The sequence below is a fragment of the Puma concolor genome, chromosome D2, assembly GCF_028749965.1.
Source record: "Puma concolor isolate L17-30 chromosome D2, mPumCon1.1.hap2, whole genome shotgun sequence".
NCBI classification, from domain to species: Eukaryota; Metazoa; Chordata; class Mammalia; order Carnivora; family Felidae; genus Puma; species Puma concolor.
Genome location: NC_141677.1, coordinates 51,154,534 through 51,180,047, shown reverse-complemented (window position 1 = coordinate 51,180,047; position 25,514 = coordinate 51,154,534). Strand labels below are relative to the sequence as shown.

The window sequence follows — 25,514 nt, the reverse complement described above, 5'->3', positions numbered from 1 at the left end:
GTTGTGGCTATTCCAGCCGTTTGTTTTCGTAAACAGCTCATCTCAGAAAAGAAAAATACATAAGGTCAAAACAATCCTTGAAAACCTCTTGGCTCACCAGATACTGAGCTGTTGGAAAGCTTAATACCTAGAATTTAAATTCTTCTGCTTCCTTTTACATTTGGCTGGAGGCTAAGTTCTAGGTTGAAGGAAAGTAACAGCGAAAGTACAGGCTTCTCTCATTCTTGTTCATTTCTCCTCGTTCTTTTATCCAAGGCCCTATTGTTGAATATGCTTAAGTTAAACCCATGTACATTGGGACTCATTCATCTCACTTATATTTGGAGTAAATGTATGCTTGAGGTCTGCATGTGCTAGCTCTTCCGTCTACTTATGCCTTCATTGAAGTAGAACTCTTTACTCTTCTCTGGCAACACACTCTTAGCAGTGGCCGAACGTAATTTGCCCTGAAAACTTTATTTGATGACATCATCAATAAAAGCATCAGTAACAAATACATAACGCAGGAAATAAGCAGGCTCTTTGTGTTTGGTAAAATAAGAGTTGGTTGATTATGTATCATAGAAACCTATAGATTTGTTTAACATAATATGGTATTGGGTCTGTTTTTTTTTTTTTTTTCCATCTCTATCATGGGTCTTGTGTTGTGGGTGTGAGGAGTCATAGAGTTAAAAAGGAATCTTTTGGTTCTTACATGTGGAAGCTCCCATCATTTCCAACATGGAAAAGTTCTGGAACTGACTTCAGTGCTTTATAAGGAGGTTGATATCTTTATAAGGAGGTAGTGGAGTCTTCGTGACCCCTTTTATTTATTTATTTATTTATTTATTTATTTATTTATTTATTTATTTTAACGTTTATTTATTTTTGAGACAGAGAGAGAGCATGAATGGGGGAGGGTCAGAGAGAGAGAGAGGAAGACACAGAATCTGAAACAGGCGCCAGGCTCTGAGCCATCAGCACAGAGCCCGATGCGGGGCTTGAACTCACGAACCGTGAGATCATGACCTGAGCCGAAGTTGGACGCTTAACCAACTGAGCCACCCAGGCGCCCCTCATGACCCTTCTTAGATGGAATAGTTTTATATATCCCCACGAATAGATTAGGACACTGGTGCTAATGTAGGTTAAGTAACTTACCTACAGTTTTGGTCTAGTGGGACAGAACTGGACTGGATTTCTAGTCTTTTTTACTTCTTGTCTTGTTTACTTGCCATTGCATGTGCGCATATAATCCACCAACTCTTTCCAACACAAACCAGATTATCTTCCTACCTCATTATTTCTCACACATGCACCGTATCTGCCCCATCTTCCATACACATGTATATATTCACACACATATCCTCTGTTAGTGCCTTTTCATTGTGAGAAGTGACTACTTCAGTCTTCACCTTTGTTCTGCTCTAAGATGTAGGCACTTTGAGGAAGTTCTGTGGCCAGTTCCTTGTCCCCTGAAACACTCTGCACCTTATCCTGTAGAACAGTGTGGGATCACCAGACGTAGGTTTTCTAAAAATTGCCTTGGTGATGGAATCGTTGTCTTAAGATCTTACTTCCTAATCTCCATATGGTTGTCACACCAGTGATGAGAAGTCATGGTGCCAGGGGACGGCTGTTTCTAAATTCTTCTAACGGAGGCTCTCTACCCTCCTTGTCCTGTTGGCAATTAGTCATGTTAGTTGTCACCCCAATTCATGTACAAACAACTGCACATTAAGGCTTGGAGACATCTGGATTGTTTGAGTGTTGTACTCTGAAACTATGGAAGTGACTTGGGGCAGGTGTCTGTAGAAAATTGAGGACTTACCTCAAGGACACTGATTTCTTGATGGTCTTTTATGCTCATTGGCATCTTATATGGCTTGTCTTGTTTGGCAGGACATTGAATCTCATTTTTTTTTTTTCTCAATCACAGTGGAATTGCTGTGGAACCCATGACTGTCACCCAAGGCTGAAAATCTTGCATATTTTTTTCGGTTGTATCTTTAAGTTTTCAACTTCAAGTTAACGGAAATCAAGTTCCCTAATATCTAGCTATACGTTCATTGAGGACAATGCTCTATCTAGGTGTTTTCCAAAAATACAGAGATGCTGGAACACCGCCTGGTAGGCGCGGGCACAAATAACTGAAATACAAATCCAAATGGGCTAAGTATACATTGGATAAAAACAGCGTGTAAAATAACGCTGGTGAGAGAGGGGTTAATTCCGATCTGGGAGTTCAGGACAGCTTTCAAGAGACGTTGTCCCTGGAGTGAAGTCTTGAAGAGTGGATAGTATTTGGCCAGGAGGAAATGAGAGGAGAGAGGTTTCAAGCTGCATTAGGTGCATGTACTTTATCTGCTTTCCTCACTTTGTGATAACGGTGGGCAGTCCCCCTTCCTGAACTGCTAAGGGTTTAGCCAGAAACCAGAAGAGCGTTGTGGCAGATAGCAAAGACCTGTTCTCAGAGGTTAATGGGAGAGGCTGAGAGGGGCATAGCTGAGCCGAATTAAGTTTAGAGGAGAAAAGTGCAAAGGCACGGCCAGCATTGGAACTCAGTGTCGTGAACAGGCAGCAGCCAATAGGACTGGAGATAGGGCCAAGGAAAGCGGCCCCTAGGGTGATTTGTCAATTCAGAGGATCAGTGCCTATTCTATTGTGCAATTAAGTCTTTTTTTCCCTGTTTAAACTGTGTACTTAAAAATTAAACCATACTTCCAGGTGCTAAAAATTTGAACAATACAGAGATGCATAAAATAGTCTTTTTCTCATCGCTTCCTGAATGTCAGTTTCACTGCCCAAAGTTAACCTTGTTATTAGCTTCTTCAGGCGTGCCCCCCCCCCCAATTTAAGAACCTTACATCCATCTGTAAAGCATATTATTATTCTTTTCCTTGACACCAATAGGATCATACTGTACACACTGTTTTGAACTTATTATTTTTTGCTTAATAATATCTCTTGGAAGTATTTCCATATTCAGCACATACAGCTCTACCTCACTGAAAAATAACAGCTTAAGATTCCATCACAAGGATGTGTGCATAATTTATTTAACACATTTTGATTGAAGGACTTATATTGTTCCCTGGGTTTTGATTTACAAACAATGCTCCATACAGTCATGATCGAGACCACTTTAAAATCAACTTTCAACTCTTGCCTTGTAACTGATGATGCTGCCTTACACGTAAAGTTTACATAAAGCTCGAAGTTGTCTAGGCTATTAAAGCCGTCATTCTCATTTATTTATACTCTCTGTTCATTAATGTGTGTTGAGTACTTATTTTTTGCCTCAAGATATCTTATTACCAAACACATTCTCTATTTCAAGAATCACATTTCATCGTGAAATTATCTGACATTCTGTTTGTGAACTGACAGCTTGAGTTGGAGTTGATGGTTGAAAAAGCAATACTTGATTTGAATGTTCAAAGAAAACCTCCAGCTGTAAGACCTAACTTTTCTCAGGGCACCTGGGTGGCTCAGTCAGTTGAGTGTCTGACTCTTGATTTCAGCTCAGGTCATGATCCCAGAGTTGTGGGATCGAGCCCTGTGTCAGATTCTGCACTGAGCTTGGAGACTGCTTAAGATTCTCTTTCTCTCTCTCCCTCTGCCCCTCTCCCCCACTCACTCTCTCTCAAATTAAAATAATAATAAATAAAATAAAAAATAAAAGTAGTACATGCTCATCAAAAAAAAAAAAAATCAGAAAGTAAAAGGAAAACAAAAGTTCTATAAAAAAGAGCACCTGGGTGGCTCAGTTGGTTAAGTGTCTGACTCTTGATTTCAGCTCAGGCCATGATCTCATGGTTTGTGAGTTCGAGCCTCACACTGGGCTCTGTGCTGACAGAATGGAGTCTGCTTGGAATTCTTTCTCTCCTACTCTCTCTCTGCTCCCCCCCCCTCAAATTAAATATTTTTAAAAAGTTATATTAAAAAAAGACCTATTTTTCTTGACATCCTCTGGATCCAAATTAACTTAGTTTCAGTAGATGTCTAGAGTCCTGTGGAATTGGGGAGCTCTTTTAACAATGGCTGAATTCCTATAAATAGTAGCTAATGTTAGCTGAGTACTTGTTCTGTGCTGGTTAACATTGTTCCAAGCACCTTTCATTTATTAAATCATTTAGTCCTTGAAACAACACACAGAGGTCGAATAATGTGTCCAGAGTCACAAGGGTAGTGAGTAGGACTGCTTTTAACTACTAGGCTACACTGGCCAGTGGATCACTTCCACATTGATGCACTGGATGACTTCATCAACTGGAGAACCGTCTTTCCCAAATACCAGATGTTGTCAACATCTAGCTCTATAGGAGCCAGAGAAGAAGTTTTATTTTTTAAGATTATTTTTTCTTTAAAAAAAATTTTTTTTAATGTTTATTGATTTTTGACAGAGAGAGAGAGAGCTCAAGTGGTGGGGTGGGGGGTGGGAGGTGGGCAGAGAGATAGGGAGACACAGAATCCCAGCAGGCTCCAGGCTCCGCACTGTCGGCACAGAGCCTGACACAGGGCTCAAACCCGTGGACCGTGAGATCAAGACCTGAGCCCAAGTCGGATGCTCAACCGACTGAGCCACCCAGGCGCCCCAAGATTTTTCTTTCTTTTTAAGAAATCTCTACACCCGACAAGGGGCTCAAACCCACAACCCCGAGGTTAAGAGTCGCATGCTCCATCAACTGAGCCAGCCAGGTGCCTTGAGAAGAATTTTATAGCAGAGTGGCAAGACGGAGATACTAGGCATGTTGGCCCCTTGAGGGAGAGTATCTTTGAGAATGGTATTTCATACAGATGACACTTACGTGATAATTTTGTTTCCTTATTCTTAGGAACAGAGCTTATCAACCACTGAAGGATGATACTTGCATGATAATTTTGTTTCCTTATTCTTAGGAACAGAGCCTATCAACCACTGAAGGATGTTAGGAGTTGTTTGCTACTGAGCATGATCTAATGAATGCATTATGACTGATCCAGTCGTGCTGATCAAACTGCTTATTTCAGAAATGAGGAAAAGAGACTCTGAGAGATTAAGAAGCTTTATCCAAACTCTCAGTTAGTCAGTGTGAGGATCAGCGATCAGGACCCAGCTTTCTTGACACATCAGATGCACAGATTTTCCAAAGGACAATAAAAATTATTTCTGGAGTGAGAAGCACGTGTGCTCCCGATAACATTTATTTTCTTTAAGGTCATGCCTGTGTTTAGAAGCCATAAATCATGGAACTTTACCATTTGAAAAGTACTTTTTTCCCTTTTGAGAACAAGTAAGAAGTGATCCTTGTTTTTTGAAAGTCGCAGTCAATCAGAAGCATGTTCATGGTTATTAAATTTTGCCTCTGGCAAGCCTATTCACATGGTTAGATAAGAATCTTGGGTATTATTTTTGAACTTTGCATACCTAAAGTTTGACTGATATGACTAATCAGGTCAGTTAAGAAAACCATCAATCAGAAAACTAAACAGCAATAAAACAAGATAAAAAAGTTACAAGAGACAAACATAGTCGCACAAATATGAAATCCCTCAGAATGATTTAGTGAAGAGAAGAGACCGGCGTACCATCGCAAAATGTCTTCTCATCATCTGGGACCCTTTTTTCTTAGTCACCCCATGTTCTTTCCCATCTCTAGCTTCGGGATCTTCCTCCTACTGATACTTCATTCTGCCAGCTTATGAACTCAGATTCTTCACATCTCTACTTCACCTTATCCGGCTCCACGTTCCTGGTCAGCCACCCTCCAGTCTTCCTCTTCCCTTTCTCATTCATGTCCTTGAAGTTGCTGTTCAACCTTTTTTACTTCCTTTGCTTCTAGTCACTTCTTTACCAACGCTAATCCTTCCTTCCTTCTTTCTTTCCTCCCTGCGATACCTTGAACCTTGAACGATATTTAATGAACACCCAGGTAATGATATGAGAGCCAGTGCAGACATGGTCTTTGCTGTGACAGAGCAACAGTCTAGTGGAGAATACAAACCAACGCAAAGGGAATCGCCATATCCCTGTAGTGTGGTAGGTGTCCCGCACGTCATGTAAACACTTACGAGAGGTATTAAGCCCAGACTCAGGTTGTCAGGGAAGCCTTCCTGGAGGAGTTGACCATTAATGTTTATTTTTGAGAGCGAGAGAGAGAGACAGAGCATGAGCAGGTGAGGGCAGAGAGAGAGGGAGCCCCAGAATCTGAAGCAGGCTCCAGGCTCCGAGCTCTCAGCACAGAGCCCGACGCGGGGCTGAAGCTCCTGAACCGTGAGAACGTGACCTGAGCCGAAGTCTGATGCTTAATCGACTGAGCCACCCAGGTGCCCCTGGAGGAGTTGACTACTATCTTTAGACTACAAGAATGAGGGCAGCTGAGAGAGCAGCCTAGAAAAGAAGAAAACTCTTTAATGCTCAGAGGTGTGAAAAAGTATGGGTGGTGTGTTGAAAGTGATGGAAATAAGTTCAGTCTGGCTGAAATGAGGAATGCATGGTGTAGGTTGGGGGAAACACCGAGAAGGGTCAACTCCTGCGGGGTCTCAGAAGTCATGTTAAAGAGTTTGAAGCATCAGGATCTCTTTCGTGGTCTAGTAAGGTCACTGACCATTGCATATAAAATGTACAGAAGGCAGCCAAGTGTGAATTCAGAGAGATGAGTTAGGAGGGTTTGGGCTGCAGTCCAGGAGAGAGGTATGGGCATGAATTATGAATGATAAGGGGAACGGAGAGCTGTGGAGGCATTTGAGAGCTATGTATAAGGTAGAATAAAACCTGACCATAGATTAGATCAGTGGTTCTCAACCAGGCTGATTTTGACCTCCAGGGGACAGTGGGCAATGTTTGGAGACATTTGGGGGGTGGAGGCCAGGGATGCTACCGAACACTGTATGATACACAGGACAACCCCTAAAACCAAGAGTTGCCTTTGTTAAAGATGATGGCCAAAATGTCAGTAGGAGTTGGGTCGAGAAACCCAGGCTAACGATCACTTAACTATTTTGATAATGAGGCGATGTCTATGAAATTATTCTTCTCTTTTAAGTTTATTTATTTATTTATTTTGAGAGAGAGAGAGAGAGAGGGAGAGAGCATGCATGTGCACACACGGGCAAGGGGCAAATTTAGAGGCAGAGAGAGAATCCCAAGCGCTCTCTGCGCTGCGAGTGCAGAGCCCGAGGTGGGTCTCTGTCTCACAGACTGTGAGGTCATGACCTGAGCTGAAATCAAGAGTCGGATGCTTAACCACCTGAGCCCCCCCCCCCAGGTGCCTCTTCATGGACTTTTTAATTTGCTCTTCGGTGTTCTTACTAGCATGAGTTTACCTTTCGTCTTTACATCCTGCAATCCCAGTTTTGAACACAAACGTGAGCCTTGAACTCATGCAGAATCACTGGAGCTCAGGCACGTGTATGTATTTCATTTTCACCAGAACAGGGGAAACCCTGCACCAAAAACCAAAACGAAACAAAACAAAACAACCTCCACCGTTTTCACTTCGTTTCTTGATGCACTCACTTTCTGTCAACATTCTCTATCTTCCACTTCCTGATGAATAAGGGAAGACAGAGAAGGAAAGGGAAAGGAATGGTGGGTAGCCCTACCTTTCTTTTTTCCTCCACGTCATGATTTTCAGCGTAAGTGGTTGGCTAGTAAAATACAGAGACATAACCTGAGTCAGAGAGGATATAGGAATCCTCAGTGCTTTGTGTTTCCTAGAACACTGTTGCTTGCTTTCTGCATTTGAAACAAGTTCTGATTTGAAAGGAAAGCATGGCCTCTCTCAGGAGTGAGAGCCTTCCTCCCCCTACCCCCGTGCTTACTCAGTTGTCAATGTAACATAACTTGCACACACTCTGAGTCTAACCCAACACCCACACATTGTGAGTCTACCAGAGTTTATGTGTCTAATACCACACGTGTCCATGGGAAGACGGAGAGTCGCAAACACACGTGGTGCGTGTATCTCCTCTGCTCGCGTGCATGCCCTGTTGCTCCTTTGGACTTTACTTACAAAACATGAATTCAGAGATGAACGTGTTAGAAATTTTAAGACCGTGACAACTGAAATTCTATGCTTCTGAGTGCCAGATTCTGTGCGATTGCAGAGGATGCACGCTGGGAAAGCTGGCCCTGCCTAACACAGTTGTCCTGGTTCTACCTGATTCTCCTCCTTCTTTTTCTCCATCACCCACCTTCACATCTAGCAGCAACTGGAAAGGGCTGGGGAGAGAAATAACAGGTTACTGCGGGCTGCTGAAGCATGATGGGTTAGACGGTAGCCCTATCCAGAGAGACGACCTCCTATCTCATCCTCACCAAGACCTGATCCTTCCCTGGCTGTAATCGAGTACTAGAAGCTCCTGCCCTGAATTGGGAAACTTGCTAATCTGTATGACATTCATTCAAACTTGTACAGTGATACAAATCATTGCTCTAAAATCACTTACATCTTTTTTTCCTAATTAATTTTTCAGTGTAAAGTTTCTCTGTCTCTGTATGTCTGTCTGTCTGTCTCTCTCTCGTGATTATTTATAATGTCACCATTCACATATAATGACTGGGTACTTTTTTGGTTTTTTCTCTATTTATATGAACTATGATTTTATCAAAATAAGCCTTTACTATATAAACTACTTTGTTTTATTTTTATTTTTTTATTTTTTTTTTTCAACGTTTGTTTATTTTTGGGACAGAGAGAGACAGAGCATGAACGGGGGAGGGGCAGAGAGAGAGGGAGACACAGAATCGGAAACAGGCTCCAGGCTCTGAGCCATCAGCCCAGAGCCTGACGCGGGGCTCAAACTCACGGACCGCGAGATCGTGACCTGGCTGAAGTCGGACGCTCAACCGACTGCGCCACCCAGGCGCCCCTAAACTACTTTGTTTTAATTAACATTGTATTGTGAATTTTTTCCCAAATCAATAAATACATATCAAATCATCATTTTTTAACACCTAAAAATATTTCATTTTATTGATGTCAAAATTTACTTAGCCAGTCCCTTATTGATGGGCAAATAGGTTGGTTACAATATTTGGCCTTTATAAATAGTTCTTTAAAATATATCCTTTTATGTGTATCTATTATTACTATTATTATCATCATTTGATTATTACCTTTTGTTAAAACCTAGAACTGAAATTGCTGGGAGAGGAGATGTAGAACTCCTTTTTTTGAGAGAGAGAGAAAGAGAGAGAGCAGAGGATGGGCAGAAAGAATCCCAAGCCCCAACATGGGACCCGATCCCATGAATTGTAAGATCGTGACCTGAGCCAAAATCAAGAGTGGAATGCTTAACTGGCTGAGCCACCCAGGCACCCTGAGAGATGTATAATTCTTAATTGTCAAATTTTAACTTGTGTATCAACCTCTTAGAAGTCACAGATGTTGGTGAAATATGAAGATAAAAAAGAACCCATATTTTTGACCTGCCATATTTCCCGTAAAACCTTCCCTACAGCGGTGATCCTCATATCCACTTGGCTTCAGCAGCCCTTCTAGTGGATGAACATTCTTTCTCATCCTTTAGAGTGGCTCCGTAGCCATTGGGCCATTCTGACTTCCTACTTACTATGGTCCAGCAATGTACCACTGAAAACCAATTAAACCAGCTGAACCAGAATTTGAAACTGTGGTTTTGATCCATGCTCATTCATTTTTTTTTTTTGTATAAAATTCTTGCACTGTATTTTTCAGATGTATTTCCATTTTTTTTGTGGAGTTCCAGACATACTTCACTCAGGATTATGCACAAACAGCTTGGATCCATTCCATTGTAGACTGTGTGACCATGCTCTGTGGTGAGTATCACCAGGGCTAGACAATTATTGGTTACTCTTGAACTGTACGTGACACTGGCCTTCCACTGCTTCTGTTTAACAGCTTTTTATGAATAGAAGGGTTTTGCTAAAAGTTGGCTAAGACTATATAAAAAGAAAAGACTGATCCTACCTTCAGCCAAACCCAACCAGACCTGCCCTTGGAATTAATGGTCTTCACTGAGGGCAGATAGAACAGGTGATTGACACTCTCAAAAAGACATACTATTTGGTGCTCCCATATAGAGATAGGGTGCTGGACCTCACAGGACTCATCCTTATTTGGGAAACAGTTAACCATACAGTATATGCTTGACCTCTCTTTGCTAAATGCTATGGTCCCTCATTCTCCAGTCATGAAAACGGTCATTGGATCGCACTATGAGCCATTCCTATATGATCTCCTTAAGCAAATGCCAAGAAATCTTGTTCTTATTCTGTTCCCTTCCCAGAGGTTCAAAATGTGGCTCATGGATTTTGTTTTTCATGGGTAAACCTTCATTCTTAGAGAAGTATGAGGGAAGGATAGGATGGTACAGTCATGTGATCAGCACGTTCACCGTCACTATAATTTCATTCAGGAAACCCCAAGGGTACTACAGAGGACATATAGAGTCATCTCAAAATCCATGGAATCTCTCAATCCATCTATGTCGTAGAGGAACGCTAGTCTTGAGATTTTTCTTTTCGAACGTTTTATTTTTTTTTTTAATTTTTTTTTTCAACGTTTTTATTTATTTTTGGGACAGAGAGAGACAGAGCATGAACGGGGGAGGGGCAGAGAGAGAGGGAGACACAGAATCGGAAACAGGCTCCAGGCTCTGAGCCATCAGCCCAGAGCCCGACGCGGGGCTCGAACTCACGGACCGCGAGATCGTGACCTGGCTGAAGCCGGACGCTTAACCGACTGCGCCACCCAGGCGCCCCGTCTTTTCGAACGTTTTAAACCAAAGTTCTTAAATGAATGTCTTAGAGAGTTTCTGAGATTGGGACAAGTTGGAATGATCTATTTGCAGTCTAGACCCATTTAATCATTTCATTTAAATGAATCCTTAGTATTAAAAAAACAAACCACTATTATCTCTTCAGGCCATGTCTTGTGGCAAAAAGGAAATCCCATATTATTTAATAACTTATAAATAACATCAACTGATTCCATTCTAGGTACTGATTCATACTTATTTTTAGAAAAAAAAATGGACATACTCAGGAATCAGTTGAATTGTGCTGAAATGTATTTCCTTTGTTGGGGGGAATTTGAGAGCAGTTCTGGGACGAAGAGCACGTTTCATGAGAAGGCTAAGTTGACTCTGTCTACTGATAACCCTGGAAGGTCTTAAGGGATCAGAAAATAATATCTTTGGGTTTTCTACCCTGTTTTCTTGTTTGTTTTGTTTGTTTTTTTAATCAGGAAGACTATCACTTGGTTTTCAGGGTCATGTTATTAGTCACAGCCTTTGTATGACCATGCCAAGTGAGCCATGTTTATCTTTCTCAGATGACACAGGTGACTCATTTCCCTCACTGTTATCTTTTGGAGAATATTTATTATCCCCAGAAGAGGACTAAATGGCCTTCGGTGACCAACAGGATCACAGTGACTGTGTGATACAGCTGGGTCGTATTAGATGCAGCATTTTAAAATTCAAGGACTGGAGGCCATGCAAGGACTTGAGGCCTGTTGGATCCAGTTTCCATGTACCAGTTTCCATGTTGCTCATCTGACAACACTAGTTGAGGTCAGGAGATGGAGAAGAGGCTGCAGACACCCACTGGGGGCACTTTTCATTGAGTTTAGTGTAAGTTTTGTCACTTTCCAATAGCCATAGCGGCAGCAGCCTGGAGAATTAGATATATTCTCGGGAGTTTTGCTCCTTCCTGTTCTCCAGAGATTATATAGACACACTGCCACTGTTTTAACTAGGCAGGAGACATCAGGCTGATGGCTGGTTCTCTCATGTACATTTGAGTCGGGCCCCAGTTTCAACCTGACCAACACAAAATTATACTCCACCGATACCCGAAGAACTTGCTCTTCTGATCTTCGTACTAGGAATGCTGCTCAGCATGAGTTGTTCCATAGAAAGAATTCTCATGCTTTCCCCATGTCTCCTCTGCCATCAGTCTGGGAGGCCCAAGGAGACAGAGTAACAGGGTGAAATAACCCTGAACTTGGTGTCAGGTGCCCTGAGCTATACTTGTTGGTGATCTTGGACATGTCATAGTCCCCTGAACTTCAATTTCTCCTTGGTCTATTCCAGCTTAATTAATATTCTATAAACCTGAAAGCTGGCACAATTATAACACATTATTAAACCACAAATAGAGTGAGGCCAACCCAAATGTCACTACGGATGTGAGGCATTTTCCCAGATTTTCTGGATTTTGATTTCTCATCCACAGGGTTTCCTAAAGGCCGAAAACAGTACCAGATTGTGGAATGGTCTTTTTCCTTGGCCTTTTCCTGCACAACACTACTGGCCACACAGTGTTGCCTTCCCTTCCCTACTTTCCTTCCCTACTAGTTAACTGTGATAATTATTGCTAATGATGCATGATTAATACTATGTGAAACATACAAGCCACATCCCTGTGTAAGTGGCATGTAATTTAAATAAGGAGCTATTTCACTATTTTAAAAGCACCCCCGAGCCCTGGAATTATGACTATAATAGAATGGAGAAGCGGAGGGCGCGCGGAAATGCAACTCAGCAGAACCGATCCTAATTCCAGCTTTGCTACTTGTTCTCCGTGTGACCATAGACAAGTCATTTCCTCTGTCCTCAGTTTCCAAATATGTGGAATGAGCGAGACGGGCTTGATGCCGTAAAGGTCAACCATTCTCTGTTCTGTCAACGCAACACCACAGCCTTTCCACAGTGCCCTCAAGGCCTCTCTGCTGAACCTATTTATTATTGTTTTTGAAGCTCCACTTGGGAGTGTCGTCAGTAACCATTTATCCTGTCAAGTGGGAATCATGCTGGGTGGCTTGCTTGCATCGACTGGTCTCATCCTGGGCTCATTTGCCACCAGTCTGAAGCATCTCTACCTCACTCTGGGAGTTCTCACAGGTAAGGGCTCTTTGTACCGCTTGTCTCCCCACCCCCTTCAGGTGTTGTCAAGCAATCAACAGAACTGTATTCCGTAAAGTAGTCATCTTGTTAGATGCATAACGTAAAATTTTTTCATGTTTATTTATTTCTGAAGGAGAGAGAGAGAGCATGAGCAGGGGAGGGGCAGAGAGAGAGGGAGACGCAGAATCCAAAGCAGGCTCCGGGCTCTGAACTGTTAGCACAGAGCCGGGGCTCGAACCCACAAGCGGTGAGATCATGACCTGAGCCGAAGTCAGACGCCCAACTGAGCCACCTGGGTGCCCCATAGTTGCATAATTTAGTTGACTTAGCTTATGTCTACCTACCTAGCAGTTAAAAGAGCTGGAAATGCAATTGATTGCACTCCTGGAATGAAAATGTATCACTCCTTCAATTCAGCCACATGATAGAAGTGATTTCCGGCTTCCCCTCTGGTAGCAGTGGATGGCTGAGATTCTGTACTCAGAAGCAATGAGATGTTAGCCAGGGCACCATAAATTTTCAGCAGTCATCATTCTCCCAACATCTTTGCCGAGACACCAAAACACTATCTGCGCTCGACCTGAGTTGCCCCTGCTTTATAGTGAGTGAGGAGCATCATCCAATAAATGGGGGTTTACAGTTTAAAAAAGAAAGCCCCTTATTGTGAAGATTTTTACATTATGCATTCTCTCTCAATGTGATGGAATTATGCTTTAAAGAATTATGACGAACCCTGCAAGAAGAGAAGTAATCTATGTGCATCCCATAAATCATACCTAAGGGCACTGCATAGCATCAAGGTGGGGTCACTTGGTGGCACTGGAGTGGCATTTTGCCCCATCACTCAAAGGAATGGGGAATAGCACTAACTCAGTCTGGGCCGTAGGGGTAGCATGATCTGGTCAATGAAGGACATAATCTCATAGTGATTTTATAAATCTGGCTCTGTCCGTTTAAAAAAAAAAAAAAGGTATCTGTTCCATGTAACCCAAAAGTCCCAACCGCTAGGTGTCCAGTCATCCCAGTTTACCAAGGAGTGCCCTGGTCTTAGCACTGAACATCTCGTATCCCGAAAACCCATCAGTCCAGGCAAATCTGGATCATTGGTCACCCAGCACTGCAGATGGGAATAGGAGCCGAAGGTCGTTCTGTTTTTCCATTTAGATGCCATGCGTTCAAGGTTTTACACTCTTCAGATTTTCTTGACTTAAAAGGAATAGAAACTGAAAATCCTTAAAAGGCTTTCTGCTGACTTTAAGGAATATGTTCAGGTTACTATGTGTACATGCTGTGTTCATACACAAAGTTGGCATGAAGTTTCCCCATTATGTGAAATGATTCTGGAACTTTCATGGGGTCATATATGCTATTTAAACCCAAATTCCATGGGGCGCCTGGGTGGCGCAGTCGGTTAAGCGTCCAACTTCAGCCAGGTCACGATCTCGCAGTCCGTGGGTTCGAGCCCCGCGTCGGGCTCTGGGCTGATGGCTCGGAGCCTGGAGCCTGTTTCCGATTCTGTGTCTCCCTCTCTCTCTGCCCCTCCCCCGTTCATGCTCTGTCTCTCTCTGTCCCAAAAATAAATAAAAACGTTGAAAAAAAATTAAAAAAAAAAAAAAATAAACCCAAATTCCATGAGTGGTCCAGATGATCAGAGTTGTGTTTTCATAGGCAGTGAAGAGTTGAAGTAATCCTCTGGATAATTCAAGATAAAAAGAGGTATAGGGTGGGGAGAATAAGTTTCTTGGGTCAGCATTATCTTCGTTTTCTAGTTAATTCAAATTCAGTTCGTGTAATGATTTTTTAAGCTCTTCCTTTCATTTTAATATTTCATATATTAAAATATATTTCATTTCATATATCTATCTATATATATATGACTTTCTTCTTTGGAAGCAAACCTTAAAAAAATATGGCAGATATAGATATCTGTAGATATCTATCTATCCATCCATCCATCCATCCATCCATCCATCCATCCATCCACACACACTGTGGTTCCCAAACTGTGAATGACTGGTCAGGGAGACTCCTCTTTAGCTTGGTGTAGAAAATAGTTTTAAAAGGGTTTGACAGAAGGTCAGATTCTCTTTAATCCAAATAAGTTTATCCTGAAATATTTTGTTTCACGGTATACCAAAACTCATATACTTCTCTTCATCCTTAGGTCTCGGATTTGCACTTTGTTACTCTCCAGCTATTGCCATGGTTGGCAAATATTTCAGCAGACGGAAGGCCCTTGCTTACGGGATCGCTATGTCAGGAAGTGGCATTGGCACCTTCATACTGGCTCCGGTGGTTCAACTCCTTATTGAACAGTTTTCCTGGCGGGGAGCGTTACTCATTCTTGGGGGCTTCGTTTTGAATCTCTGTGTTTGCGGCGCCTTGATGCGGCCTATTACTCTGAAAGAGGACCCTACAACTCCAGAGCAGGACCACATCTGTAGAACTCAGAAACAAGACTTTAAGCGAGTGTCTCCCTGTGCAACTCTGACTAAAAAATGGGTGCAGACCTGCCTCTGTTGCTCTTTGCAACAGGAATACAGTTTTTTACTGATGTCAGACTTCGTTGTGTTAGCCATCTCTGTTCTGTTCATGGCTTACGGCTGCAGCCCTCTCTTTGTGTACTTGGTACCTTATGCTCTGAGTGTCGGAGTGAGTCACCAGCAAGCTGCTTTCCTTATGTCCATTCTCGGGGTGATTGACATTATTGGCAATATCACATTTGGATGGCTAACTGACAGAAGGTAAAATCCGTGAAACCACAGTCGGCGCCCTACCAGGGGACTCCCAGCTTTGAGATCCCCCTCATCCCCTTACCCTGTACAAAACCCACATCTGAGTGACGTCAATGAGTTTTCAGTATCGAGGGCAACCCCCCTGCTGTTTCTTCTAGGTAGAGGTTGGAAACCTTTTCCCATAAAGAGGTAGATAGTAAACGTTTTTGGCTCCGTGGGTCATGTGATCACAAGTATTCAGTTCTGCTGTTGTAGCACAAAACAACTATAGACAATATGTGAAGAAATGAGAGTGGCTATGTTCCAGTAGGACTTTACTATGGATACTGAAATTTTAATTTCCCAGATAATTTTCACACGTTGAAATAGTATTGTTCTTTTGATTTTTTGTTCCAACCACTCAGAAATAGAAAACGCTTCTTAGTTCACAGATAGTGCAAAAACAGGTGGTGATCTAGATTTGGCCATGGTTTGCCAACCTCTGTTCTAGACGGTTCAGGATGATGGGTATGTCTAAATTGCAGAAACCTGTGGTAACCACAAGTTCTGGTGACACGTTTCATTCCATCCAAAGTCAAGTCAGTGCTCAGGCTGGGTGTTGTGGTTTTAGTTTAAAGACAAAACAAAACAAAACAAGCAAACAAACAAAAAACACAGAGGCTGGCTGGAAATGGAGAGAGGAACAGAATTGAGTCCAGGCAGGGAGATTAGGTGCAAAACTAACACATTATTTATAGCCACACATTTGTGTTTGACCATGCGGATAGTAAATACTTACAGTATGATTTTAGGCTTAGAAACCCAAGTTGTAACAAATCTACTAGGTAGTTTCTTAAGCTAATGCTTACTGCTTGGATTGAAGAAGAGTGAGATACTCAGATTCTCTTCACACTCGAGCTGTGACCTGGGAGAGCAATCATCACGTGGCTTCTCACATATTATGTCTTCGGTACTTACTCAGTGTCCAACAGCCATTCTCCAGTGCTATGAGTATAATATTTAAAGTTAATTCCAAATTTAATGGTTAAGGAAAAGCGGGAAGAGCTGGTGTCTCTATCTTGACAACTAAGACCACAAGAAGCAACCCCAGTGTAGGTTTGATAGAGGCATCTCTGCTCAGGGGCTATACCAGACCTAAGTTCTTCTGCTGGCTCTGCCCCTTACTATCCCTGTGACCTAGGGAAAATTAGTGACCCTCAGATCTTCAGGGGTCTTCATCTGTAAAACAGGCGAGTGCACTATTTTTCTGTTGACCTCTTAGCATTTTGTGAGACTCAAATGAGACTGCGGGTTGAAAAACATTTGTAAAGCATAAATGGCCGGGGCCGATACTATACCGAGTCTTTGAAATAATTGGTATCAATGATGAGTTTGGAGCTATAGGGGGAAAAGGTAACGGAAGTACCACTGGGGAGGTCTTGAAAATAACACTTAGTCCTAGTACAAGACTGACATCATCTCTGGCCAGTCATTTTAATGTCTTCATATTCTAGCTTCTCCCTTGTGTAACTTGGGTTATTGACCACATATGACGTAGCAGACACCAATGGGTGACGTACCTGGAAGCATCTAATATGGTAGACGGCTAGAAAATAGTCTCCTGACACTCGACTTGTTATTTCACAACTATGCTTAGGGTGACCGTATGGGATAGGTAACCTTCCCATTATACAGCTTAAAGAAATGGAGATTAGAGTTCAGCAGTTAGTAGGTGACAGAACTGGATTCAGACTTCCGCCTTTCTAGTTTTAGAGCGTATTTTGTGCCACACCATGTTTCCTGGGAAGATGAAGTCTTGTGTGTTCCTATACCAAAAGAAAGATAGGTAGACGACATGGATAACGGGAAGCCTTCTCTATAAATAACTGCAGTGCTTATCGCTGCATGGCCATGGTTCCAACGCTCTTTGATAGAAGCTGTGCATTCTGCACTCATTCTTGGTCTTCAAATCCACAGGTGCCTGAAGAATTACCGGTATGTCTGCTACCTCTTTGCCGTGGGACTGGATGGGCTTTGCTATCTCTGCCTCCCAATGCTCCAGAGTCTTCCTCTCCTCGTGCCTTTCTCTTGTACCTTTGGCTACTTTGATGGTGCCTACGTGACTCTGATCCCAGTAGTGACTGCAGAAATAGTAGGGACCACGTCTTTGTCATCAGCCCTCGGTGTGGTGTACTTCCTTCATGCAGTGCCGTACTTGGTGAGCCCACCCATCGCAGGTAAGTTTCCAGAGAGATCCCCCTGACACCTCTTCCGTTTGTCATACCGATGTGAAAACTGTCAACTCGCACACAGACAATGGGGACTGGAAGTTAAGTTGGGAAGAGCGAAAGGGAAAGGGATTCAAGAGCCACCGAGGTATCATGGGCTCACTTGTATCCTTGTTTTATCATTTTCTTCCAGCCAAGTGGAGACTTTAGCCTACTTGGAAAGAAAAAGTCCAAAATTAGGGTCTTGATTCCATTCCACACTAACGATGGGAGCAATGGAATGGAGCAGCTGTTCAGGCTTATAAATAAGTCAGGCACATTCAGAGGGAAGTCTGGAGGGAGTACAGGATTGCACTTGGGGAGAGTGGGCAGTGAGGCTGAAATGGCAAGTGGGTGTCATAGCGGAGGGTCTTGAGTGCCAGCCAAAGGAGCCAAAGGGGCCCTATATTCTTAAGAGACTACGGATAGTGTTTTTATTTTATTTTTTTTTAATTTACATCCAAATTAGTTAGCGTGTAGTGAAACTATAGAATGATTTCCAAACCCAGCCATTGCTAAAGCAGCCAACTAGGGGAAACTGTGGCTGTTTCACAGCTGCAGATAAAAATTCCTGGTCAGGGGTGCCTTGGTGGCTCAGTCAGTTAAGCCTCCGACTTCAGCTTAGGTCATGATCTCATGGTTCGTGGGTTCGAGCCCTGCATTGGGCTCTGTGCCAACATCTCGGAGTCTGGAGCCTGCTTCAGATTCTATATCTCCCTCTGTCTCTGCCCTTCCCCTGCTTATACTCTCTCTCTCTCTCTCTCACTCTCTCTCTCTCTCTCTCAAAACTAAATAAACATTTAAAAAATTTCCTGGTCAGTTTAAATTCTGTGATACAGGACCATCTTTTTAGTGCTTCATTTTTTTGGAAACTGCCCCCAAAAGGTCCCCCCATCCTCCCTTGGTAGCCAATTTTTGTGTGTACCAACCTTGGAGGGAGCAGTGTAATTCAGTTAAAAAGTCACAGTGCATAAATGAAATTTGGATTCCTGGATCCTTTTTTTTTGGATCCATGGCCTTCATTTGGCAAATTAGACATTCTCGTTGCCAGGCATTGGAGGATTAGGGTGTAAGTTCTTACCATAATACTTCTCTTATTTAATTACCGTTAAAATGACAACTCTCTACTCAGTCTCTTTTGTTTGGTGCTACAGAAATGCATAAGCAAATCACAGGATAACTAAAATATTCGAGAGTAGTTTGGATTACAGAAAACTTTGTGGGGCTTGTAACAATTTCTGCATACCGTTTTTGACTAATGAAGTGGGTGAAAGGAAAAATCATATACTTTTCCAGAGGATTTTCTTGGCATAGAAGTTTAGAGGAGTTTTTAAAAAAACTTTTTAATCGTAAAATAATTGCCTGCCAAGGTCTAATTTGATGCCATCGATTCCCTGATCATTGTGGCCCATATTTTGCATATCATATGCCCTGGTTCTCCTCAAAATTTAGAGCGGGAATTGATATTGGGATTAATTTGTTGCAAAAGGAGCTAAAGAAAAGAAGGGGAAAAAAAAGCCATGATTGCAGAATGATATCTTGTGAAGTTTGCGTTGGCCGCATCTAAGATGGCCCAAAGTTCTGATTTTCACTGTATGGGGTACAATGACTGGATCCAGCCGAAAATTTGGATTCTTCTATATCCAGGAGCATGTTAATGTCACTCAAGATAGACAGTATGTGGGTGTTGGGAATACTACCAGAATTTGGTACAATTATATTCTCTTAACACCAGAGATAAGTGATCCCAACATCAATAATTTGATGCTATTTTTATCTTTTCTACCATATTTTCTAGGATTAATAACAATATTTCTTGTGCGATTACTAAGAATGGGACACTCCTCCAAACACTTTACCTAGCGGTGACAATCCATTTAAGAACTTTTCCTAGAAAACAGAATGCATTTTCAGTTGCTGCACCATATTTTTAGATCTGCTTCTCATGTCAAAATTGTAATGGTGGTGCTAGCAATCTATTGTTCTTATCCTTCGAAATGATTAGATTTGGGGCACCTGGGTGGCTCAGCTGGTTAAGTGTCCAACTTTGGCCCAGGTCATGATCTCACAGTTTGTGGGTTCGAGCCCTGTGTCAGGCTCCGTGCCGACAGCTCAGAGCCTGGAGCCTGCTTCGGATTCTATCTCCCTCTCTCTCTCTCTGCCCTCCCCTGCTCACACTCTGTCTCTCTGTCTCTCTTTCTCAAAATTAAACATTAAAAAAAAAAAAAGAAATGATTAGATTTGAGAGTAGGTAAATAATTGAATTGTCAACTCCACAATGTAATTTCGCTGTTGCTTATTACAGGATGGCTTGTGGATACGACGGGCAGCTACACTGCAGCCTTTCTGCTCTGTGGATTCTCAATGATATTTAGTTCTGTGTTGCTTGGCTTTGCTAGACTTGTAAAGAAGATGAAAAAAACCCAGCTGCAGTTCCTGGCCAAAGAGTCTGATCCGAAGCTGCAGCTATGGACCAATGGATCGGTGGCTTACTCTGTAGCAAAAGAGTTAGATCACAAAGATGAGGAATCTGTCGCTGTCGCAGTGTCTGGTTACAACCCCACATGACCAGTGGCCTGGAGCCTGGGAATCTTCAGGGCTGAGAGAGGTGGGACCACCAGACCGTGTGTGTCTCTGAAGCATTTTATTTTGGCAGAAGCACTGCCTTCCGAGGAAATTATTATTGTTTTATTAACGCGTTTATAGGGGAAAATAGCAAATAACAAAGCACGTTGGACTGGCTCAGAGTTTCCTCACTTGGGATTTGTACTCACAATTGAACTCACATCTTTCAGGCAATTAGCATCACTCCGTGGAGAATGTTAGGACATAGCTGATGCAGTTAGTGGTAATTGGGGGTAATGTCAAGGCATGACCAAAGAAGATGACATTGGGAAGCTTTGTCTGCAACTCTCTGGCCCTCCATCTTCCTCAGTCAGAAGGTAAAGAGAAACAATGACATGTAGGTGAGCTTACTTTATGCTTTTTTGGAGAAGGGGGTCTGTATGAATCACTGCCTTTTGAAGAATCTAAAGTATTCTTCAGTGACTCTGTTTAAAGCCCTGATGAGAATCTCCACTGTGAGGAAGGGTTGGCATCTTCACCTCTCCACCTCCACTGAAAGCCTTCTTCCTAAGACTGAGCCCCTCACCTCTGGCCCGGCCCTCACCTCTGTTCCTATCACATATAATAATGAGTTTAGCAGAATACGCCAAGTCACAAGGGTGATTCCTCAGTCTCACCTGAAATGTTAACACCAACACGTCTTTAGAAACAAAGCTTTTATTGAACTTGCACACACATTCCTGTTAGGAACTGAAAAATGTTGGCAGTATTCCAACTGGGCAGGAATTGAATTCTCAAATCAGCAGGGGTCTGATGGGAGTTTTCTTTTCAGACCAGACATTTAGGTTCATCATTACCCAAAAGGGAGGTTTGCCTGAAAAAGATTGTTCTAGAGATATTCCAGAGGTGAGATTCCTTTCTGCCTGTGTTAATTCTTGTTCCAGTGTCCACTGCCCTGTATCTCTTGATGGATAATTGTTTGAAACTTTACGGGCCTCTCCAGATGAATGAGAAGGCTTCAGGGGTTAACCTCAGCATCCTAGCCCTCTCATTAATTAGAGCTTTGTTCAGGCGAGAGGGAGGAGAAGGTTAAGAAGGCTAGAGGTGTGGTATTTTACAGTTCATAGAACTCTTTCACATACCTTCACTCCTTGGATTAGAATAGTTTACTCATTCTCAAGTACTCTATTTTCCTATAGTTTGGGACAATTTCTGACTCTTCAGAGGGAGGGTATCAAAGAGAAGAGAAAGGCCAGAGCCTCCAGCTTGTCTCCAACCGCTTTTAAATCCACAGAGCGATAGCCCTGAATCGCCAAATCGTGTCATACCTGTAAATTAGGAGAAAATTACACAATTGAAAAAGGATTTTAATTATAGAGAAATTTTAAATCTGAACCTGAAAGAAATATTTTTACCCTAAAGGCCATTTAATCCATTGTCCCTCAGGCGGTCTCACAAATGCCTGGTCGGCACTGAGGAGGATCCTAGGTTGACGAAGCGTGTTCACCAAGAGTCTTCGCCTATAACTGGATTATTTCATAAAATTGCATATTAATACATTGTTTTCAGAATGAAATACTGACTTGATTTAATGGAAGAAAACTGTAATATTTCACTGCTGCTTTCCAAAGATAAATTTGAATGTCGCCTGTTATCTTTTTACTTAGCTCAAGAATTAAGTTTTGAACCCACTTACTAGATCATTTGCAATCTACAAATAATACTTGGAAAATATCTGTAAAAAATCAAAGTTATGATGAACTTATGTGTGTTTGGAATAGCACTTTATACTAGATATCGTTTCTTGAATCTTCAAGCCTAAAGATTTTTTGAAATATAAATAGTTCTAAATATTCCTAGACATATTTCTTCCTAGCAGCCAGAGTAAAATTTTCGTTCTCAAGTTCTGCAATATGATTTCTCTGAAGTATTATAAGTGTTCCTGAAAAATGAGTATAGAAACCAGAGCTTTAAAAAATTTGTTTAAAGTATTTGGGATATTTTTACTTTCTACATGCATAAATTTGTATTTTACTTGCCCATTTGGAGCGCAATTTTAGAAAACCAGCAAGGAAAATGTAGATCTTAGACTCCACCATTGTATCTCCACAAAATTTTACTGTTAAGGTTCCATGTGCCTATACTGTTTTTTCCAAAAGGGAGAGATTCGTAGGAATGATGTGTTTTGTGGAATCAAGAACAAAATTGTGGTAGGATGATTCTGCATCTTAAATATTTCTTCATATCACTGTGAGCTCTACTTTGAAATTGAGTAGAAAAGCAAAGAAGCTAACTTCTATTGATACACTGTACCATTGGGCCTTTTTTTTTTTTTTCAGATTGTGATTTTACTAGTAGATCAGATATTTATGCTCATATTTTCTTATTTCAAAAGCGTAATAAAATGAGTTTATATTTGTGTTTGGAAACACATTTTTCCCTGTACAAGGGGTTTGGATTGAATGGCGAGTGAGCTTGTCTGGATTATGCTAAAATGTAGCTGGCATATAAAGATGTGGTAAACAATCAAATAATTTACAAAAGCCAAACCCATGTATTGAGTGTTTTCAATGTATTAGCTACTGTGCTAAGCACTTCCTATGCATTGTATTATCTAATCCCCATAACCTCTATTGTCACCACTTGATAGATGTGGAAACTGGGGTATCACGTGGCCACTGCACTTCCATTGCCTCCAGGGAAATCCGGTAAAGCCAGGAATCTATCTGATGCTGGACCCTGCCTCCTTCCCCTTGTGCCTATCTGGGTTATCTTATGTGTGTTGAAAAGCCATTTGGAAACAGGCCCTCCCTCGAGAAAAATTTTTAAAAAAACCTTTGGATTATGCTTCAATCTACCAATTCGTATAGATAGGAAGATTCTAGAATGGAAATTTCCAAGAGTTTTCCCAAGAGTCTGGTTCTAGCAAGACCACTACTTCCAGGCTAAGTGGTTTAATTTGCTGTCTATTGATCCAGGCCTCTCTTGGGGAGCGTTTACGTGTGTGTAACAGGGAGAAGGAGAAGGTTGGGAAACATACTTTGTCCCAAAAGAGAGTTCCACCTTCTGCATTACCAGAGTTATGCTTTCTCAGTCAACAGTTGAATTCTTTCTTAAGTGCCTGCACCATTGCCCCTTGATGACGAAGATGGTAATGTCTATCTGGCACTCACCTTCCTCGTCTTAGTGGGTCTAATTCTGAAATTGTTTACTGAGCTGAGATAGTATGAAACATCAAGGTAGATATCTGAGTTTCTCTTCTCATACTTCAAAGTTCGAGCCTTTATTTTTTTTTCTAAACCAAACAATAGATTTTTATACCTGTTGCCAGAGCAGCTACTAGTGAGAGACGACTGGGATTTTGTCCCATAACACAGAGAAATATTTGGTAGGGGGGAATGGGAAAATACTAAATCATGATCAAAAGACTGACATTTAAAACAAAACATTTTATTATGGAACTTTTCAAACGTACAAAAAAAAGAACAGTCAAATGAACTCGACATAACTACCACACAGCACCTACAATTATCTATCTTTCACCCTCCCCCTTGATGAACCTATTTGAAATACATTAACATGCTGACAGGGTATGTCTTCCTTCAGCTGCCAAGGAATAACTGAACCTGGCAAGAATAATTTATTCCTGCAAGCAGAGGGTATGGGTGGTTTAGTATCACCTATTAATGGACCACGTCATTACAAAGCTGATTGGGTCCGCTTTCTTTCCGTGGACTTTGGGCATCCAAGTTACAGGTTAAAATTCTTCCTCTGTCTTTCCCCAGCCCCCACGTGATCTATCCACCTGAAGCTTAAGGAGGTATCATATCAGTGAAAGTGCTTTTGAATTCTGGAAAAAAGTGATGATTATTACTCTTAGTTATTTTAAGTGTCAGCGACCTCTTTCAAGAGTAAAAGCACTATATGTGTATACATACATACGTATGTTTATTTATTTATTTATTTATTCATTTATGTATTTGGGAGAGTGCGAGTAGGTGAGGGGCAGAGAGAGGGGGACAGAGGGTCCGAAATGGGCTCTGCACTGATAGGCTGACAGCAGTGACTCCGATGTGGGGCTCGAACTCACTAACAGTGAGATCTGACCTGAGTTGCAGTTGGATGCTGAACCGATTGAGCCCCTCAGGTGCCCCTATTTTTAAGGAATTAATTTATGGCCCACTTAAGATTTAGTTGACATTAAAAGGTATTAAAATTAACATTTTACAAGATGACCCTTGGGGCATTTGGGTAGCTCAGTCGATTGAGCCTCTGACTTCTTCAGCTTGGTTCTTGAGTTCAAGCTCCACATCAGGCTTGCTGTTGTCAGTGCAGAGCCTGCTTTGAATCCTCTGCCCCCTCTCCTGGGTGGCTCAGTCAGTTGAGCGTCCAACTTCAGCCCGGGTCATGATCTCGTGGTCCATGGGTTCGAGCCCCACATCGGGCTCTGTGCTGACAGCTCAGAGCCCGGAGCCTGTTTCGGATTCTGTGTCTCCCTCTCTCTCTGACCCTCCCCTGTTCATGCTCTGTCTCTCTCTGTCTCAAAAATAAATAAACATTAAAAAAAAAAATTTTGAATCCTCTGCCCCCTCTGTCTGCCCCTCCCCCTCTTGTGCTCTCTGGCATGCATGCATTCTCTCTCTCTCTCTCAAAAACAAAAATTAAAAAATAAAAAGGCAACCCTTTTAGTTTTCCCATAAAATTGTTTCGCTTGTGATGGCAAGTTAGGTGTTCTCTCACTAACACAATGACGGGAGAAAAAGAGAGGCCCCAGTGCTAGCTGTGCTGAAGACATATTCTTATTCCCAGATAACTTGTTTCTGCAACTGGCCCTGAGCAGAGTCTGGCTGTGGCTCAGGGTGGGGAAGTAGATGCGAGTGAGGGAAAGGGCCATGTGGTTACCTGAGATTCCATCAGACTCTGAAAGCCTCTGGGTCTAAAATTTGCTGATCCCTGCCCAAGCAGAGGTGGAAGAATTTGGACATCTGACTCTAGTTTTCAAAATTCAACAGGGGAGAGGAGACCCTGTTTTGGAATCACAAGTTACAGGCCTGGTGTGAGCACTGGGTACGCACACTGGAATAGGGCCTACGAGGTCGCGCGGGGTGTA

The 25,514-nt window shown here is 42.1% G+C and overlaps 1 protein-coding gene across 3 annotated transcripts in view; it reads left to right on the top strand.

Annotated features, from left to right (window-relative positions):
- Positions 1-22,953, top strand: part of SLC16A12 (solute carrier family 16 member 12) — an 80,798-nt gene extending 57,845 nt beyond the window's left edge. For all 3 annotated transcript variants that reach the window (XM_086680340.1, XM_086680339.1, XM_086680341.1), the window contains exons 3-7: positions 9,663-9,766; positions 12,712-12,855; positions 15,023-15,602; positions 17,550-17,809; positions 20,145-22,953. In XM_086680340.1, the coding sequence (XP_086536466.1) occupies positions 9,663-9,766; positions 12,712-12,855; positions 15,023-15,602; positions 17,550-17,809; positions 20,145-20,407 (1,351 nt within the window). In that variant the 3' untranslated portion in view covers positions 20,408-22,953. The remainder of the gene's footprint in view (positions 1-9,662; positions 9,767-12,711; positions 12,856-15,022; positions 15,603-17,549; positions 17,810-20,144) is intronic.
- Positions 22,954-25,514: the final 2,561 nt, after the last annotated feature.